This window comes from Zonotrichia albicollis, chromosome 5 (assembly GCF_047830755.1).
Source record: "Zonotrichia albicollis isolate bZonAlb1 chromosome 5, bZonAlb1.hap1, whole genome shotgun sequence".
NCBI classification, from domain to species: Eukaryota; Metazoa; Chordata; class Aves; order Passeriformes; family Passerellidae; genus Zonotrichia; species Zonotrichia albicollis.
In genome coordinates this window covers 29,164,886-29,185,644 of record NC_133823.1, presented here as the reverse complement: position 1 = coordinate 29,185,644, position 20,759 = coordinate 29,164,886, and the positions used below count along the sequence as shown (strand labels likewise).

General features: G+C 38.4%; 1 protein-coding gene across 4 annotated transcripts in view; it reads right to left on the bottom strand.

Moving 5' to 3' along the window:
- Positions 1-1,938: 1,938 nt before the first annotated feature.
- The window catches only part of FNIP2 (folliculin interacting protein 2), a 49,941-nt gene continuing 31,120 nt past the window's right edge, over positions 1,939-20,759 (bottom strand). For all 4 annotated transcript variants that reach the window (XM_026792932.2, XM_005486319.4, XM_074541187.1 and 1 more), the window contains 9 exons: positions 19,656-19,857; positions 18,999-19,087; positions 17,989-18,135; positions 17,687-17,856; positions 13,289-14,597; positions 12,349-12,505; positions 10,450-10,650; positions 7,037-7,152; positions 1,939-5,795 (listed from right to left, as the gene is read on the bottom strand). In XM_026792932.2, the coding sequence (XP_026648733.1) occupies positions 5,717-5,795; positions 7,037-7,152; positions 10,450-10,650; positions 12,349-12,505; positions 13,289-14,597; positions 17,687-17,856; positions 17,989-18,135; positions 18,999-19,087; positions 19,656-19,857 (2,470 nt within the window). In that variant the 3' untranslated portion in view covers positions 1,939-5,716. The remainder of the gene's footprint in view (positions 5,796-7,036; positions 7,153-10,449; positions 10,651-12,348; positions 12,506-13,288; positions 14,598-17,686; positions 17,857-17,988; positions 18,136-18,998; positions 19,088-19,655; positions 19,858-20,759) is intronic.

The window sequence follows — 20,759 nt, the reverse complement described above, 5'->3', positions numbered from 1 at the left end:
CATTGGAGAGGGAGCTTTATTCCTTGGTGAGAAACTCATTCCTAATGGAAGTCTTCTCTCTCTCAAACATCATTTTGTCAGATTACAGTGGAATCTTTTGTAGCTCCAAATGGAAAAAAAATCCAATTTATGAGATTGTATTTGAGTACTTGACTGTCACTCCTAAGCCCTTCAGCCATGTGTTGACCTTAGGATTTCAAGACAAAGTGCTACTCTACTTGCACTGCTTAAACTGTTTTAGCTTTGGGATTGTGCCAGACAGACAACCGACTGCAACTATTATAAGAGTAATTTTCCAGCATGTGGATTACTAGCATGTGTCCACTTAAGCTAATTTTATATGGGATCAGAAGCCTTACACAAGTCACAGTCTCGTGGTTTGTCACTTGGCTTCATGCCCTTTATATCCAAAAACCTGTTTTGTATGTTTAGTCCTGATTGACCTCTTCAAAGATGTAAGTATAGAAAACCAAAGGATATGGTGCACAGATGATCAGCAGAAAGCTTTGCTATATAACTTTTTCAAAAAGAGAGAAAAATAGGGAGAAAGACTGTCAGAATTTTGGCACAAGACTTAGTTACTTTGGAATATAGTTCATGTTTACTGCTGTAGCCTTGAAACCATTTTTACATATGAGGAGAACTCCATCAGATCTGTGATCTTCCTTGCCACTTACATAAGCAGGAAAACAGTACAGTTGCTTGTTCACTATAAACATTAGTATTATTTCTAGTCACGTCTTCGGAACAAATCACAGATTCTGACTTCAGAGTTTGAGGATTTTTCAAATCTAGGTATTATTTTCCCCTTTGCAGCTCAGCTCTAAAAGCACTTTGGCCACCCTCTCAGCCATATCTTGTAAGTATTCATTAATTCAGGACTCCACCCCTTCCCAGTGCTTGGCTATTTACTGTCTGCCGGCCTCTGCACCTCCCTCTTCTTAATCTGCCACCATCCTGAACATTTGGATTCTGAGAAACTGGCTAAGTGCCCTTTAAAAAGAAATTCAACCAGCTGGTATGAGCAACAGCTTAACTACAATTTTTTTTAAAGTAGTGAAATCAGAGCAGAGGAGTTTCATGGAGTCTTACAAGACCTGGATGGAAAAACAGGTTGGTGAACCGCACAAATCACTTAGACAGTCCAATGGCTCATAAGTATCAAAGAGATCAGGGAGTGGAGCATTCACTTCACTGGATTTTCTCCTCACTATCAAGTCCTTGATGCCAAAACTCCTTGGCTTTTTTCTTACTTCCAATCCTTGGTAGCCTGACCCACAAGCAAGCATTTCAGTCTATAAGTAAGAAATGCTTAGATCCTACAAATCAGACTAATTCAGACCTGCTCAAAGAAGCACAAATACAGTTTATCATCTAATCTCCTTTCTGCTTTTATTTCTAAATAAGGATTTTCCAATAAGCTTCAGAATACTAAATAGAAAGTCAGGTCATGGAAGATCTAAGAGAAATCAAAAACCTCTGTATTTGAAACTAAATCAGACCAAATGCACTAACCATTTCATAATCTAGTAGACATGAGGGGTCACTCAGTCCTGTTCAGTTGAGCAATTTTAGAAACTGAATTTATTATCTAATAGCAACACATTTTTCAGCTAGCTCAAATGCTTATGGAAAGAACTAAAGAGAACACACCTGTGAAACCTCTGCACCACCTATTCCAACAGTCACTGTCTTAATTTTCCACTCTTTTTTGCCCATATTTTTCACTCCCTAAGAGCTCCTGTTTACATGTAAGTGGGGTAAAATTTCCAAGGATAACCAACCAAGTTCCAAATTTTGTGCAGCCTTCCTGACACCTCTTATAAGAGTCACTTACTTTGCTGAACGGTTATCTAAAAGTCCAGGTGTGTTAGACCTCAGCTACAACAACAACTATTTCAGAAGCTTTAAAAAGGAAGATACCAAATACCACTTACGTTGATTTCAGAAAGTTTATTGCACCAAATGCCGCAAAGAAATTGACCAAAAAGATAGTGTACATAAACAACTATAAGAAAAAAACATGTAGTTTGACATTGGTGTTCAGTCATTCCTAAAAAGCCTATGTTCTCCAAACATGCAATAGCAACACACATTTTTCTACTATGGAAAACTTGCCATGTATGTCAAATTACCTCATTTGACCTCAAATCCCCCACCCTTCCCCACCCCCCCCCCCCAAAAAAAAAGAAAAAGAAGGAAATTGTCTAGACTAAATTCAGTAGAGTAGTTCAGACTTGATTTTTATTTGGGTCCTTTTAATTGAAGTAGAAGTTCCTTGAAGGGTAAGTGATCGTTTTGCATAAACCTTATATACAAGAATTTGATGCATCTGAAAAGAGGCTTTGACTTTAAGAGCAAAGATGCTTATAATATGGAGTGGGGAAAATCAATCTAAAATTTTGGAAGATGCCATCAGAAATGTGAATTACAGAATCAGTGTCTAATAGTTTTTTGGGAGCAAAAGAAAGTTGTATAGACTAGTTCAGAGTGTACCTCACTTAAATTAAAATGTTCCAATCTTGGTATTGTTTGGGGTTCAAGAATTCATTTCAATTAAATTCTACAATTTAGCTGTTCATTCTTCCCCTTTGTTTAGTCTTGCCTGAAAACAGCATACATTCTTTAAATTTCAGTGTGTAAACTGCATTTATGTGGGATTTTGGAAAGACTGTGCACTCCCACCTAACCAAGAAAGTATGTTTTTAAGTTTACAAAAACCTACATAATACTGATAAAAACAACTTTGGAATATTTGAAAATTAAGCTACATTATCAATTTGCAACACAGCTGTACATTCATATCACTTTTCATCCTATTAAAGTAAAACCAGAAACATGCCCTAAAAATGTCTAAAAAACACATCTGTAAATACTTACTGCCCTGTCATGCCACACCAATTTACATGAACATCAAGATGCTACCAAAAACAAGTTAAAGACTTCGAGTCAAAAAAAAGCCCTACAAAGTGGAATCCTGTCAACTGAGGTAGTACATTTGGTGGAGGGGAAATATGTAATTAGCTTTCATTAGTCTAAAGCCTTTTAAAGGTAATAAAGGGCTTTCATTTTGAATTTTCTTTCCCCCAAAACTAAAACTGAGAACAAAATAGTTCAATGTGTAATTTCTGAAGAGCAGCAAAATGTTAGAGAAAGCAGCAAGAACTATAAAGTTTTAGCCTGGGCTGAAGAAAATTCAAGTGCTTTTGACCATCAGCTCACATGCCACCATAAAGTTAACTGATGTCTTGCCCAAAGGCAGATTTATTTTCTTTTAAACATTTGATGTGGTAAAATCAGGTCTATTATTGATTATGGTATTAATCTTGAAATCACTGAATGCCTGCAGATCTCTGTCCTCTTTAGTAAACCCTGTGACAACAAAAGCACATCTTTAAGTTAGCATATATTTCTTTGAAGAACTGTCAGAGTCTGTTCAGATAAAAACCCCACTTTAAAAGAACTGGACTGACTTTAAATGATGTCAGCTACTATTTAAGAGTGACATGAAATAGAGAAAGTACAAGAGGATTTCTATATACACTCAGAGAAGCAGTTTCATAGTCTTACACATGCACACACACATTCTCCACCAAGAGGGCAGTTTAGGAATACATGACTTGCTCTATGGTTAGCTCCTTGTTTTAACCTTGTGAAACAAAGTGGTATCTGCTAAAAGCCATATGCAGAGGTAAATTTACTTTCCAGCAGATAGGATTCACAGACCAAAGATATGAAAAGTTTGCTTAGCTATAAAGCAGGAGAAAAAAAACGGAACCATAGAAAGATTTTAGCCTTTTTAGGCAGAACACTAGGGAGAAATATGAAAAGCAATAAAAGAAATATTTGGAATGTCAGGTCAGAAAACCAGCATAGAAGGAACAGCTTAAGAAGTGTTGTATCAGAATATTAAGTATCCCTCCACGTGGAAACAACCTCTTTTCACAGTAGGCCAGTCTACCTATTTCCCTCAAAAAGCAACACAAGGTTAATAAAACCCCATCACATTTAAACAATTCACAATAAGCACATTTCATTATTTCAAATAATTGAAAGTTTACTGTAGAAAAGTCCAAACATCAAGGTAGTAGGAAATAAAACCACTTTTAATAAAAGTGTGTCCCTTCAGTGTTAAAAATCTGTAACCACCAACAAGGAGAACTCACAACTGGTGACCAGGAGTTTCTTTTTAGAATTCACTATTTTCAAGCAATTGTGTTGCCAGAAATTTGCTTGCAAGATGACTGTTTCAGACACTGTATTCACAGTGGCTCACAACGGAACAGTCCAACATTGAGTTTTCCATTTGAGCATGTTTTGATTCTTTGTTCTCTCCTCAGTCTGGTCCATAGTTTCATATCCAGCTTAACAGTGCTTTATGCAAAAAAAAGGTATTTTTTACATTCATTTTAATCAACCACGTGAAAACAGTGAAGTACAAAATTTTATTTTGCTTTTTAGAAACACCAAAGGCCAGTATCAACTAATGGAGAAGTAGTTTCTGGTGTCAGAGTAGATAATCTAGTAAGGAAAGGCACCTGGATGATAGTTCAAGATTTCTGTAGAATCAAAAAGGGTAATTGCAAACATTCAGAGTAATATCAAATATTGGGGTTTGCCCCCACATTTCATTTTACTTCAAACAACGTTCCTGTTCTATTCCTACTCAGAGTGACAACTCATAGCTGGAAAAAAGTAATACTTTTGACTAAAGGTTTGGTGGGGGTTGTTTGATATCTTGTATTTCCCCAATACGATTGTCTTCAGTTTGTGCCAATTGTTTGGTGTATGTGCACACGGACACATGCTCATAGCACTGGCATCGTTCACAAGTTTTCCAAATTCATACTCCTTGGAGACAGCAATACTTGATGACACCAAGACAAGTTTAGTTCCCAGGACCACAGTCATACAGCAAATCAACAGTTACTGAAGTTGCATCAGCAACAAATGTAAACTTGTAGCAGAAGTTCCATAAGGCTTTCCCACAAAATCCCTCTCTCGGAAGTCCATTCCATTCCACTTGCAGCCATGGGCCCATTAGAATGCCTCCTCATTAAAACAGAAGCAGCCACAGCTCTCAACCTCTTGTCCTTAAATGGAAAAGTCACATCAACCTCACGCACACCTCCATTCCCACATGACATCTGGCTGCTGAATCCAAGTTCCTTGTTCTGAGCCCATCACTTCTACTATACAAAACCACACGTATGTTCTGCAAGAAAATCATGTCCCACCAAATACACTTTTGTATAGGAATGCTATATACAGAGTTAACAGCTACTCCTCCTCCCCAGCAAAGAGACATACACCACACCGCACTCACAAGCATAGTATTACAAAATCCATTCTAACCCACTTGTTCTTTTAACTGGTACTTCATGGTTTTGAGCAGCGTTTTGGATGGCAGCACCCGGTCTGCCACATAGTGTTAACTTTTGTCCTTTGAATAAAAATAAAATGCAAGGATGCAGTCTCTTGATTTAAGTCAGAAGTGAGATTGTAAGAAAAACCTGAATGCCTTTTGTGTTATGTAAACTGAAGTCCTCCGATAAAACATCCGGCTGAAGTCAGGATCGGAAGGTGGCAGAATGTACAGTCATCACCTGCTTTCATCAGTGCTCCCCTTTACCAGTGTTTGGCACCTCTGTTCTTCATTCAACATTCCCATTTTCATAACTGTACTTTAAGGGAATGATTATCCTGAGAATTTAATTTATAAGAGTATTTGAGCAACATATGGGGAATGAGTACTTGCTATAGCAGCCAACAAAGGCAAGTCATTGGATTCAATCCTAGAAATTAAAAAAAAAAGACAGCCTTTAAAATAATATACAGTCATTTTCTCAAGAGAAATACAAGATGATACTTTTCATCCACTTTAAAGAAACTGGAAGTGTCTTGCCATTACTAAGTTCATAGTTTAATTATTATTTACTATCAATAATTATGTACTACCACTAAAGGTAAGTAAATAATGCTTAAAACCAAGAAGTATATTAGCACTTAAATCAAAAGATAGCAAGCAGCATTACATTCTGCACTACATAATCTTTTCTGGTTTAAATAAAAGATCTCTTATGTATTTGCTAAACCCTAAGCCTCAGCTTGTAGTCTTACCAGTGAATAGGCTCTAATAAACCCAGTTTAACAAAGTACTAAGTATCAGCTTATGGAAGATTATGCATTTCAGGTTTTGAATATAACTCAGTTTGCTACATAGTAGCACTTTCTTACCAAAAAAAGACCAAAATTTGAATTTAATATTATGCAATAACAGTTCAAGGAATGTCTCTCAAGTGCAATGGTCAGTTTCCAACTACTTCCAAATGTGAAGCTGCTTAGAAGCCAGGATGTATGTATATATTTATATATATTTAACACATACACACACAGAGAGAAAAGTGCTTATTTCACTGTTTCACTATTTACAGCTGCATTTCTGAGTATGAAATCTCGAACAGTCTGGAAAAAGATAAGTTAGATTTAAGCTACAGTGTTAAAAAACATCTTGAGAAAGTGTATTTACTTCTTCCCCCTTTTCTGCTGTCAGCAGGCAGCTCCCTAAAGGTTATATGCCAATCAAATACTATTATTAGAAGACAGCTGCTGAACAGGACACCTGTTTATTTTTCTACACCTGATCTTTGAGACCCTCTTGTCGCTTAAGTACAAATGCACCCTTTTCATTCCAAAAATTCCAAAGTATTTGTTGAGAGAAGTTCTCATTAAGGAGATCACAACAGAAGAGAGTCTGTATGAATGCTTGGATAACTCACTAATGAACAAAATCCAAACTCTCTTAAATCTGAAGATTTAAAAATGACAAGTATTTTGTTGTTGCTGTATAAATGTATTCTCCTGATTTTGAGATAGGCTTAGTAGAGCCATTTTTGCAACTTATTAGGCCCATGAAAGAGAAGTGTTAAATATGAAGCAAATTCTCATGAGAACAAGCTGTCAACACTCAGAAGAAAAGGAAAAATAACTGCCCAGCCTTTTGCCATTGCTTAAGACTGGTACCTGCAATACTCACCCCAATACAATTCCTAGTTCTTTTACATGCACTCTTGTATGTCCTCGCAGATATTCTGAAAGCATTTTGCTTTTGAGATACATCTCTTGCAGTCTGTCCTCAAGATGCATTATACACTGCAAACATAGACCACAAAGCTCAGAACACCTTTTGCAACCACATGCAAATATTACAGAAATGTAGGCACATTGCTTTACCTTCTACCTCAGAAGACAAACTAAGCCTCCACTCCAAAATCTAGAAGAGGCAATTGGATTTATTACAATTGTGCTATAAACTTAAAAAAAGTTACACTACTCTACAAAGAGGAAACGCCTCATAGAACCGGGGTATTCTAGCTCTCCTGGGCAGCAATTTTGTTGCATAAACTGCACCTCTATTTCCACTCACACCACTGCATTTCTGCCAGTTTACACAGTTTTAATGAGGTTCAAAACAACTCAAGATATCTTACTAAGAATTAAGGTAGTATTCTTGGATCAAGATGTCTTTGTTATAAGTTAGTACTATTTTTCTGAAAGACTTAGTTTAAACAACAGTTTCTAAAATGAACATTCTAGCTCTAAGGCTCTAGTGCCATTCAAGAAACTAAGACTCAAGATGTGGAAGACACCAGTACCTTACTGGTAACAGAATTATAACTCTTTTGCTGACTGCTTTTCTGTAGCAACTAAGTTACAAATCTGTTTTAGGCATTTGTTTTCATAATTCCTAAGTACTTCTAGTTTAAAATTGCTTAAACATTTGATGCTGATTGCCAAAAGGTAATAGTTCAAGTTGAAACATCAGTTTAATCATTCCATTCCAGTAGTGGAATGCTAGAAATGCATATTATTTTTAAATACAGTCATGTGATTCATGGCAATTTCTCATATACCAACTACAAGAGAGCAGATGAACCTTGGCTTCAAGGAGAGAGAGGGGTTATTCTGGCAAGACAAGGTCAGCAGGCAGCATGTCTTCACAAGCTGAGTAGGTAGGAAGTCTTATCAGGTATTTTGTTGTAGGACAAAGGTACATTCAATTTGATATATTCCTTCTTTTCACAGGGATGACCACTTCAAAAAAGTTAAATTAGGTCAGCTCTCTGAAATCAGGAGATGAAAGCAGGAAGCAATACAGAACCTCACATTATCAAACATATAATCACCCAGCAGGCACAGACAGCAATTACAAACAGTAGCAGCAAATAGCTTCAGGCCATCATCCCATGTGCTGGAGCTGAATGAAAACCCTAAGTATTAGAAGTGAGACCTGGTGAGACCAGTTTTGTTAATTAAAAAACTAATGAGAAAAAAAAGACTTAGGCTTGTAGGCAGCCTAAGATGTATTTTTCTGATCATCTGAAGCACGATGAAGATGTTTAATTATTCTTTCAATGAGCTAATATCAAGTCTTAATAATGGAAAATAAACAGCCATTTTAAAAAATGTGCTTTCACGGTAGTAGAGTAAAATCACTGCCACCAATGGAGGAAAGGCAGAAGGTTTTTGACAATCGTTTGATAAATTTGCTTCAAGCAAATTTTTATTCAAGTCATTATAATCGTAACACTTCTGATTCTGGCCAAAAGGGAAGCAAGCACTCTTATCTTTTCCATTACAGGTAACCCTCATGCAAAAAGCCTATGAGCACTTTCTCAGTGGTTATGGGGGGCATGCAGCTGATTCACAAAGTAGCAGTTCAATAGTTCAATCTGTTTCAATTCCAGTATTTGTGTTAAGGACTATGGATTTTTTTTTTAAGTTATGAGGGAGCAAGTGAGGAAGAATCCCACATTATTTTAAAAGAAGGGTTGTTTACATCATATGATCTGTTCCTTCTGAACACCAGCAAAGAATCAAAAGATGTTTCTGCCCACAGGATTGGTACATTAACCCATCTTGTTCAGTGTCCACAAGCATTTCTTTTTTTTTTTTTTTTGTATTAGTGTCCTCTGCAGTTTTTTTCATTGACCAAATGGAAAAAAAGTCAAGTAACTTCTAAAAACAGAAGAGTAGCTTAAACTGAGCTTAAAGATGCAGGTAAAACTTGCTAAAATGCAGCAGTTGCAACCAGCACTTTCCTCTCACCAGGGCATACTGCAAAGCTCTCTGCAGCACAACTATCAGTCTGAAATGATAAAATAAAGATATCACCACTTGCTTTTCATCTGGTCTCAAATTGGGTTGTTTTCTGTTGGTACCACAAAACTGCAAAAATACTTACTCATCTGAACAGTAACTGCATGTAAAGAGATTTGCACTCCTAAAGGAAGCTTCAAACATACTGCACTGTGGTCATTTCTGATTGATATGAGTACATCAATACGTATGTTTCTATCCAAATTTAAATCAATAGAAATACTACTATGAGAATGTCATACTTCTCCTAGAGTTTAGGAACACTCGGCTTCCATGCACTGATGTTGTTTTAGCAGAGTTGCAAAATCTCCTGACAGAAGGATCAAAGTATTTCTAACACAAACAATGAAAAATTTACAAACAACTAGCACTGTCACTTCACAGTTCCTTTTTGTAAGAAAAAGGAAATAAAAACCCCTGAAAATCATTCTGCCTCCAGACACCTCCCAAACCACACAAGGCCTATAGAAACTGCATACACAAATCCTAAGGAAACACTGGAAAGAACACTTCAGTTGCAAAATCAACTACTCGATTTAAAAATGCCAGGATTTAAGGTGTGACTGTGCAAGTACTAAGATACAATTTCAACCACAGTTGTGTATTTTTCAATGCCCAGAAGAATCCAGAGAAAACACTCAAAAATGTACCCACATATTTTGCCTAGTATTTGACCTGAAGAACTTAATGTAATCAATACCACCAATTTAACCCAAAACAGTGCCAACTAATACTATTTAGAGCTGTTAGTGTTTAGCTCTATCTTCCTCTTTCATCTGTTGGCACAGTCATTACATAAGACTCCTAGAGAATTCCTCAAACTATCTGCTGAAGGACAAATCAATTCTGATTATTAGAAAAGGGGTGACTACTGACAAACCCCTCCATCTCCCCTCACCAATAATCATGTGCTAAAAATTGAACTATAGTTATTGCAGTCAGACTTGGGGGTAATTTTGTCGTAATCAGCAAAACCAGCATTACTGATTTGCTCTGATGAACTCCACTACAAATGAGGACAGGAAAGGATGCTGTGGCATAGGGAGTATGCAACATGACAGGGTTGAACAAATACTCTAAGAATAGGAAGCTGTTTGCCAGAACCAACTTGGTTCCCCATTGGTATCCATTACTGGACTGTAGCATGGATTCTTTTCAACATGTTGTAACAGCTCTGCACTATATCAGGCTTTAGTTCATTGATATTGCAACACAGTTACAGAACACTATGCTTGCTATCTGAGCTAAGCAATTTCCATTAGCTTCAGCCTTCAATAAAGAAATACTTACAAAGTCAGCTGGGACGTTCAGTTTGTAAAGCTGTAAAATAGACTGCAACAGACTGGATACTTGACTCGAAACCAGAACATCCTTGCCTAACTTCACACTGTCCATCATCTTCCTCTGGCTTGTAGCTACTTGTACATTCCATTTATCTGTGTCTGCAATAATGCAGACAGCTTCTGCTATGGGCTCATCTAGCACTGGATGCTGCAACAGAAACAAAATACAATTATGTGATACTTTCATATACATTTCCACAGCTCAGTTTGATATTCTACTTTTACACACTGATGTAGCAAATAAGGAAGTGATTCAATGCAATTTTTTTGCCCATTAGGGAATCAAAGGCATCTCAAAAAATGACAAGACAGTGACAAGATTTACATTCAGCATTCAGCAGCGCTGCATCTGCCAATTAGATTGAGACATTTGATTTTCATTAGTGCCTGAAAGTCACTACTCAATTTTATTTTTCTTCATGTATTCTCCCTACCCTGAAGAGATTAGTTTCTTTCAAAATGAAGAATGTAATAATTACACTGATCCAGTATGGTGAAAGCACATTCAATGTTTCAGAGATATGTGAGGGATTTTACTATGCACAACCAAGAAGGGTATAACAGAAAAGCAAGGGTTGGAGGGGACCTCTGGAGATCCTCTAAACCAACTCCTTGCCAAGGCAGTGTCCCCTAGAGCAGGTGACACAGGAACAAGGCCAGGCAGGTTTTGAATGTCTCTAGAGAGGGAGACTCCATGACCTCCCTGAGCAGCTGGCTCCAGTGCTCTGCCACCCTCAACATAAAGTTATTCCTCAGAAGGTGGCACTTCTTGTGCTTTAGTTTATGGCCATTGCTCCTTGTCCTGTTGCTGAGCACCACTCTCTTGACACCTGTCTTTAGGATATTAATATGCACCAATGAGATCCCCTCTCAGTCTAGTCTCCTCTGAGAAGAGAGATGTTCCAGATCCCTAATGATCTTTGGGGCTCTCCACTGGACTCTCTCCAGTAGCTCCTCATCCTTCTTGACCTGTGGAGCCCAGGAGTGGACACGGCACTCCAGATGTGACCTCACTAGAGCTGAGTAGAGGGGCAGGTTCACCTCCCCTGACCAGCTAGAACACTCTTGCTAGGCACCCCAGGAGAGCACTGGCTCTCCTGGCAGCAAGAGCTGTGCAAGCTCATGGCCCACTTGTCACCCACCAAAGAAGAGCCACACTATCACACCAGATCAATCTGATGTTCCTTAAGGAACAGACAGATACACATCACTGCTCTGGATAATAAATGCAGTCATGCCAGCAGAATCATTCTTGCTGCTGACAATTACTAGATAAGCATTTTAAATTGCACACTGAGGTCACACAGCTATTCCAGTGAAAGTTTAGTTATAAATTTTATAATGTAGGAGTACTTACAGTGGAGAAAGAACACAGCAAATTTCTTATCTATATACAACTATCTTCTGTAGTCAGTCATTTCTGCTACAGACTAGCATCACACAGGCCTCAACATGACTTTACCTCACCTGCAACACATGCCACTAAGTAGCAAAATAAGATGTTTCAACTTGCATATAATTTTTCTGAAATGCAGGTAATTTTGTCTGCTATTGTGATGGAAAAGAGAAGCAGCTCAAGGGTTCTTTTCCTTGTTTGTAACTTGAAGTTGCAAACAATCTTTGTGCTAATCTTGGAAGAGAAGCCTTAAAAGTAATAAAGTAAAGCACATGATTTTTGCATGAACAAGCATTGCATATAGTAAATTAAGGGCTTACATCTTTCAAAAAGGCAGACATGGCAGTTGTGGCTGTTCAGAACACGTAAATAAAAAAAGTCACCTACTGAAATAACCTACTTCTGTAGATTTCAGTAATATCACAACTCTGACTCAGCACTTCAACTCACGTGCATTGCATGAAGTAGATCTGCTAGTAGACACTGCTTGAGTTTTTCATCATTATTTATTCCATGCAGCACTAGATCAGGTATGTATGTATGACAGTAACCACCCAGAAGTGATCTTCCAAAGTTTTTCACACATTGACTGCTGATGGTATTTGACCTGAAATACAGAAATACAAAGCAGGTAAGACTTTTGCTTGACAACTTGCATTCAGATTTTACATGAATGCAAAGTCTTTCTTTCTACTGCAAATATTAATCAACAGTTGTACTACAAGTATACATACATGTCCACACCAGTAAACATCTACTGCTGTTCCTTGAAACAAGAATTTTAAAAGCTAAAATTTAACTGTGTATGGATTTCCTCAAACTTGCACATAAGAAAATTTATATGCACTGGAGATTGTGGGATATATGGGCTCCATGTTCTGCAGCTTACAGTTTTGCTAAATTCGAGTTTTCTCCAATTCTCTTGCTGAAGGTAAGTCTAGAAACTGACCTTAAGCACCATCAAACTCCATATGCACCTGGAATGCTCAAAAATTTTCTAACAGCATGCTCATGTTTATTCCAAATTTGTATTTCATTTAAGAATTATGTCAAATCTAAACTGTTATCTTCAGTAAAGTTTTGCTTGTCCTCAGGTATTCTATCTACATGTCTACACTAAATGTTTCAGTCAGCTTACATAAAAAGGTTGATCACCTCTTTTAGGCATTTGAAATATATCTTTGTCATATAAAACTTTATTAAATCTGCTATGTTTCCTTTCTGCCAAATCTGCTTACAAGAATTCTAACTACACCACTGTCTGCTACTGATTTGTTTACAAGGAACTTAGTCAGGTTCCCAGAAGACTTCAGACTTGAAACTTTAAACAGCTCTAAAGTAGCTACAGCTTTTGACTCCATTTAGTTCTAAATTAATCAGACTTCTTTACCTTGGCAAAGGAAGTTCCACTTCTGCAAATTCTTCAAGCCGTTTGCTGATGTTATCATGATGCACTTCATCAGGGATACAACAATCGCCTTCTTCATCACTAGCTCCAAGAGCACTGTCTGAACTCTCGTTCCTTGGAATGTCCCCTTCAACTCTGAAGGAGGTTTTCCTTCCAGAATCCCCATAGGGGACATCTTTAGCACCTACTTTAGAGGAATCCTGTTTGACAGCAGAATCTGCTTCTACACAGTCAGAAGAATAGTTCTCCAGATTGCCAGAGCATAAAGTTCTATTTTCTTTCATGTTTGGCAATTTTACAGTTTCTATGCTATCTGTGGGCAAAAGCATTTCACTAGATATTGAATTAATTAAATTCACTTCAGTTCCTTTACTTTCCATATGTTGGTTAAGTATACCTTCCTTCTCCTCACACGGTGGGATTTGTGCATAACAAACATTATGTTTGTTGATAAAGGCAGCTTCACAACTGTCTTGATTCTGAGAAGCATCCACAGTCAGACTTGTGGAACTTGAGGCACAATGTATCACCTCAGGATGTTTAATTAATGTCTTCAGATTTTCTTCCATTTCTCTTCTATGAGTTTCTAAGTCTGACTCTGGTGATGCTGAACTTCCAATCTGAAACGTGACCTTTTCTAAGTGTGAAGTCCTGTGGCCAGACCTTTCAGGACAAGGTACAGCAGATGACCTACTAGAAAACTGCTTCTCCGCTTTTCTCTCATTCTGGTTCTTGTTCTTCTTTGTATCCATTACATCCTCTAATTTAGATGATTCTTCAGAGTGGTAGGATAGGATTCCCATATCGGTGACAGTTCTTTTCTTACCATCAGATGCTCCTTTACAGAAACTGCCAGTTAGACAGTCAACAGATGTTTCAGATGTCTGACTTGCCTTTTCTATTGCTTCCCTCTTTTCTTTTGAAGAGACTGGGACAGCCTGAGTGCTTTCTGATTCATGCACGCACTCTGCAGTACTGTTGCTCTTACTTCCATCATTCTTTGGAGGTAGGATTGGAGGCACAAGAGCAGGGTCATTTTTAACAGTGACAACCACATAATCAGATTCCTCTACCTCTCCCTTTTCTAGTGCAGTTGTGATCTTGCTTCCATTTAGCACCTGCTCTCCTTCCCCAGCCTTCTCACTCCAGGTCAGCTGGTTTTCCTGCAGCTCAGAGCACCGGATGAAGTAAGTTAGAACGTAGAGCAAGCGCTGCACCAGCTCCTTGCGCTTCCCAACAATCACAGTCCGAGTCAGTCTAACTGGAGAGCCTATGGCACCGTAGAGATCACCTACACAGGAAAGCAAAAATTTCACAGGTTTATGTTGCATTGTGATATAACTTTTACTGTTCAAGTTAAACACAGTTTGAAACAGTACTTACTATGGACACAATTGGACAGTTAATTTCTTCCACAGTGAATTCATAAAAGTTTAAAACAAAGAGCAAAAAAAGAAGTCACCTAATGCTTCTTACACCTGGCTTTTGTCCTGAAGGGCTTTTGTGAGGAATCAGCTGCTCTTACTAATTTTTTTCCTGTTAAGAGGCACTAAGATTTAATTTACACTCTGCTTACAAGACATTATCACCCGGACACTGACACAAGAGGGGGCAAAGAAGAATGCAGATCCAGCAAAACTCTGAAGCCAGCCATATTATTTTCTATTTTTCTACTAATTTTCTTTCACATCAAAGTCTTTCTGTGTTAGTGTAGTGACTTTCTGTTAAACACAGGCATTTTTACACAAATAAAATCTTAATTATATTTTTCAGGACTAAGATATCAAAAAAGAAAAAATTAAATAGATATTAGCTTAATAAAAGAGGTTCAGAAAAAAGAGGCACATAACTACCTTACTGAGCAAGGCACGTGCTGTGTATGTGGGAGCCAACCTCACTCACATGAGCATTTAACTTTGGCAGGGGGAATGAAGATGCAGAAAATCAAAATACAACTGCAATATGAAAGGCAGGCAACTACTACATCATCATGATCTGAGTCCCCCAAAGAATGACTTATTTGCTAATTTATCCTGAATAACTGCTTTTTTAACAGAACTAAGGTTGTACATATCCTACTCTCAACATATTTCTTTGGGAGGGTGGCAATTATCTTCTAGCTGCTTATAATCACCTATTAGCTAAAGGGCTCCTACTCCAGAGTTCTGGGAGAAGTAAACATACATAGCCAATAAAGGAATGCTCACATGCCCTACTGGTAAAAGATCAGCTTACTCAAAGAAATGTCTATTCCTAGGATGAGTTAACCCAGTTGTCTTCACATGACACCCATCAGAGCACACTCACTAAGTGTTGCCTTCAGGTGCTAAATCCTTCCTCTGGGCTGCTCAAATTTTGTTCTGGACAGAACTTGCCATCAGGATTTTGTACTAGACCTCAAGAAGCAACACTACATTAAGAGTTACAAACAGAGCTTCAGAAAGACTTCTTCCAAGGGCAAGGGGGGCTCTGGTTTCAACACTAACATAGCAAAAAAAAACCCCAAGAGCATATTTATGTCCAGCCTCCTCCTCATTATACAGAACATAAAAGGAATAAGGCTCCCAACTCCATTCCTACAAAACAAGGATCAATGAGACCGTAATTCCATGGCTCTTACTGTCTCCCCTGCTAAGACCTGCCATTTCCCATGATGCCAGTGATGCACTGGAGAGGCTCCTGGGTGGTAGGTAACATCAGTGGTGCTATTCTCCTTCAGTTAGGGACACCCTTGCAACCAAGCCCAGACCCTAACAAGCCAGCAAATTAATTCCTAAGGAACAAAAGTGGGCTTCAGACTCCTCAATCTAAAAGGCTGGTAGGTCACAAGGACAAGCAATATTGAAATGAAACTGGAATATATTGTTTTACTTCTGAGTTGAGCACAGTTGCTATGGAAATCAGATTCAGGCTTCATGTTCATTTGCACAATTGGCTTTTATATAAATACTAATAAAACAGTACAAGTCAAAATCATGATCTTCAAAAAGCACTAATACTTGTTAATACCATTAGATTGAAGCTGGTATTTAAGAGACAGTATGTCTTCATGACAGAGGGATTTACAATTGTATAGTACATAATTGCAGTTGATACTTAAAATGTAATGAAAATACAGGTCTGAAGGTGAGAAGACAGGTACATCAAAATTCTGTCGTTTCCATTTTTAAGCACCAAGACTTGATTTTTTGTTTTTCTTCTCTCTTCCTAAAGAAGAGGACCAGCAGAGGGCAACATCTCCCTTTTACAATCAGCTTTTGCAACCACAACAGTAACAGCTTTTTGGGCTTTATAAGACTGAAACAAAATCAGAGAGCATTTTGAGTTCAGGCACTGAGAACTTGGCAGGACAAAAAGAGAAACAGACTCTTCACTATTCACCAGTGGTGACTCCTGGGAGCGACCACAAGAGCTACTACTGAGCTTACGCCTCCAGTCCAGCTGGTTCTTGTAACTCCAGGCCTGGCTCCGTCCTCAACACCACAAACACACTTCTAATTTCCCCTTCAGTCTAACCTCTGCACAATGTTTAAATGACATCTTAAACCAGGAAACAATTCATTACAACTACATGGCCAAAGAAGCAAATCTTCATAGAGGTTACTGAGAAAAAGAAACCTGAGACAATCAGGAAGAGACAGCACCAGCATCACAGAGTTAAGTCACGTCATTGCCTCAGTGTGCACGTGTGTTATTTTACATGGCAATATAGTACATCAGCTAAGTCTGATGTCACATTTTCATCTGCTGCCAAGAAGATAAGGAATTTTCAAATATCTACCACTGACAGAATTACTTTCTGAGCTTTCATTCACCTACTCATTCGACATCAGTTATCTAGTCCCTTGTATCAAGATAATTTACAAGCTATACAATTTGTCAGAGACCAGCCTGAGGCACAGAGCTTAGAAAAAAATCTTGCCCCAAGTCCATTCATGTAACAGGAAGTGAATGGAGCTACTGCCAGTTGCCAGACTTCTAATCTATTGCCCTGCTCTCTATTCTAGCTATGTGAGAAAGAGACAAAGGGAGGTAGCCAATTTCAACTACAAAGGGCCTCCAAGGTCCAGGTAACTCCTCTCAATCCAGTCTATTTCATCTTGTTTTTTCCCAAACTGTTCAGACCATTCAGAGCACTTGCACCATCTTAATACCTCTGTAACAAGTTAACCAGACAGTGTAGCAGAGGATGTCAACAAGGAACAAGAATAAAAAGCAGGATATGTAAATAGGCCTCCAAATTCTCTGATTAATCAGGCAAAAGACACCTGTTGGTAGGAGGAAACATGACCTGGACTACAAGCAGCCCTTATCTAAAAGGGGTGGATGTACAAAGGTGCTTGTTATAGAAAAATCTGAAGCTTTCCAAATCATACTGACCCAGCTGTGCCCAGAGAGGGTTATATGGGTGGGATTTTGCCAGCATGTTGACAGACTGGGATGTGCGCTTCTCAGAGAAGGCCTTGATGGGAGGATGGTCAACGGGCATCACTGTGGGGACCCACGCCAGGTGATATGTCAGCACTGCAGTCAGCAAAGCAGCAAAGAACCTAGGAGGGAAAAAAAGTTTTAAAAAGCATGTCCAAAGTAACACCAGCAAAAGAACACCCCATTAAGTCCTTTGCACTGGGAAGCACAAAAGCTTTTTCTTAAAAAAAAAAAAGGGAGTGGGGGAAGCTTACTGATTTTTGTTGATCTGTTCTATCAGAAAGGTAAATTCTTTAAGAAAACGCTGGCATAGCTGATTCTTTTCCAGGGTGCTGGACATCATATTAAGCCACACAGGCTCTGCAATCCTTGGAACAGAATATAGGTTCCAGATGGTAACTCTGCCCAAAGAAAAGTCCCAAAAAGTCAGCGTTAACACGCACATCTCAATTCTGCAAATAAATATAAGTAGCCCCTTTCCCCTTCTGTTGTCCAGATTATAATTCGCTGCTTTTTTTGGTAAGATCTAGGAGACTAAACAAACTGGAAGAGTTTTTACTCTTCCAGTAATTACTAGTATTCAGAACACTGGTCTGTTCAATTTATATTATCAGTAACCCAGTGTCTTTGTATGAATTACATATTTGGCTTCCCTTTTTTGCATTCCCATGTGAATTTTATTCAGTGAAACCATACAGAAACAAATTTGAGGGGAAGAAGAACCCATTCCATTCATTGCACAGATTTGATTCCACATTCCAGATATTACAGAACCTCCATTCCATTAAAGTCTTAAGCCTTCTCTCTCTCCTGGGCTGACTTTCTTAGCCTTTGACCATTCCTTCATTTCTCAAGTACAGAAAAGAGAGCATTTGACTGCAACTTTCTTGCCAGTTACATTGTTCAACATCCAAGGCTAGGAGTAGACACATCTATCTGCCTGAGTACATCAATCCACCCAACTGTACAGTCATCAGCAGAAGCCAGCTCTTGATGAGGTGTTTAGACTTTAACTGACAATCCCAGGAACACATGAGTGCAACAGAACTACTTTCATTCTCATTTGGAAAATGGCTGAGCTGGTTTGCTAAAGTTTTCTGAAAACATTTCCCCAACAACCAATGCAGAAAATTCATTCACACTAACTGCAAGACTGTCTAAAATACAAGACCTTACATTCAGTTGCTTATAACTGGAAGTGACAAATATCTTTCATGGGGCATGAAAAGTGCTCTCCTTGTAATTCAGAATTCCATCAACTCACCTGAATTCTCCCAGGGCATCCATGACACGGCTGATATAAACCTGCACTCTCTGGCTGGATTCTGCTATTTTTCTACATGAGATCATGGCCTTGATTAAGAGTTAAAGACACAAAACAGCTGCTTAAAGGATTCACATTCTTCATCTTTTTAAACTTCATTAACATGTCAAAATAACTAAGATCCAGCCCCAGTCCTATACAGCCACTCAGGATAGCAACAAATGCCAACCTCCCTCCACCTCATACGAGGCCAAACCCTAATACTGGACAAGGGGAGAGAAGAGAACATTTCTGAGAAGACAACAGCAAGACACAAATATTTTGTGTCTCTCTTTCAGACACTGCATGAAAGGACAGAGTACCATCATTTCCACAGTCTCTAGGGAGTCAAGAAAACCTCAGAGTGAAATATGGCAAGAACAAAGGAAAAACCACCCATAGCATAAAACTCTCCATTCTAATTCTGTCTAGAAAAGAAACTGCACCTCTTTCAGCAAATGCTGAGTTCCAACTCTGGGCTCAAGCTCAAGACTGCATGTGTAAGGAGGGAGGCAAGCTTGAAACCACGCACCTTCTCCCACTCTTCATCTATCAGATTCTAGAATACTTCATTCTGATTGACATTTTTCCACATTATGCCAAATTAGTATTCTGTACCTTTTCTATTGCATATTTCAGCTTGTTCATGTGAGACTCAAAAAGAGGAAAGTGAGAGAAAAAGAAATCCTGGAAGTTTCTCTGAGCTTCTTCTTTTTCAGGCAGAGAAAAGATGATGCTGATTGCAATTTTTTTCCTCCGAACCATTGCAGGATTGGAGCTGCAGCTTTCATCAGCCATACTAAACATTTCTTCAGTGGACCTGTAAGACAGATTTGTTAGGACAGTTACCTGTGTCCTGAGAGAGAATTCAGCTTCTACCCATAGCTCTCTATTTAGCAGAAGGTAATTCACTTGTAGGACTCTTTTGACTGACTACATAAGGCTTTGCTGTCACATGTTTCTGAACAGAGGATGCCTGACATTTTGATGGATAAGTCCTGCGCTTGTTCAAATAGGAAGAAGACAATCCCCAGAGAGGCCTGGTGTGAACACTTTCCTCTGAAACAGAACTAATAGATTAACTCCTGGATTTAACTTTGAGGGAGACGAAGAAAAGGGACCAGAGATACATCACACAAAATCACAACCAAAAAAGCTTAAAGGTAACTTTGGAGCTGTGAACTGCATCCAGCGCTTGAGCTCCTCTCTGGGTGCTCAGCTGCATATCTATGATGCTCTTGAATCTGGACTGTTGCTCATGAGGGAAGTTGGGAAACATATAACCTATACTGTCTATATTGTTCTGGCATCCTAAGATGGATGTTTGCATACAAAATAAAACCTTCTATTTTAACTGAAGACAAAATGTCACCATCCAGTAATTACTGTAAAAACACAAACTTACTTACAAATACATGTTTGCCCAGCTCAAAATTGTGTAGACTTAGCTTAGAAAGATTTGTTTTCTGCTTAAAACTATTAAAAAAAACACCAGAAAGAAAAGAAAATACCCATCCAGTGGCTATTTTACAACCATTATTATTTCCCCACGTTCTGCTTGTTTCTTTGACAGTGCTGCCATATTTCTTTCAACAGTTGTCTCTTCTCAATATTACACATGGGTTGCTACTAGGATCAATACTGCTCAATGTTTTGATTATGAGTCTGGCCTGTGGACCAAAACACACCTTTAGTGAGTTTGCAGATAATGTCAAATGGGGG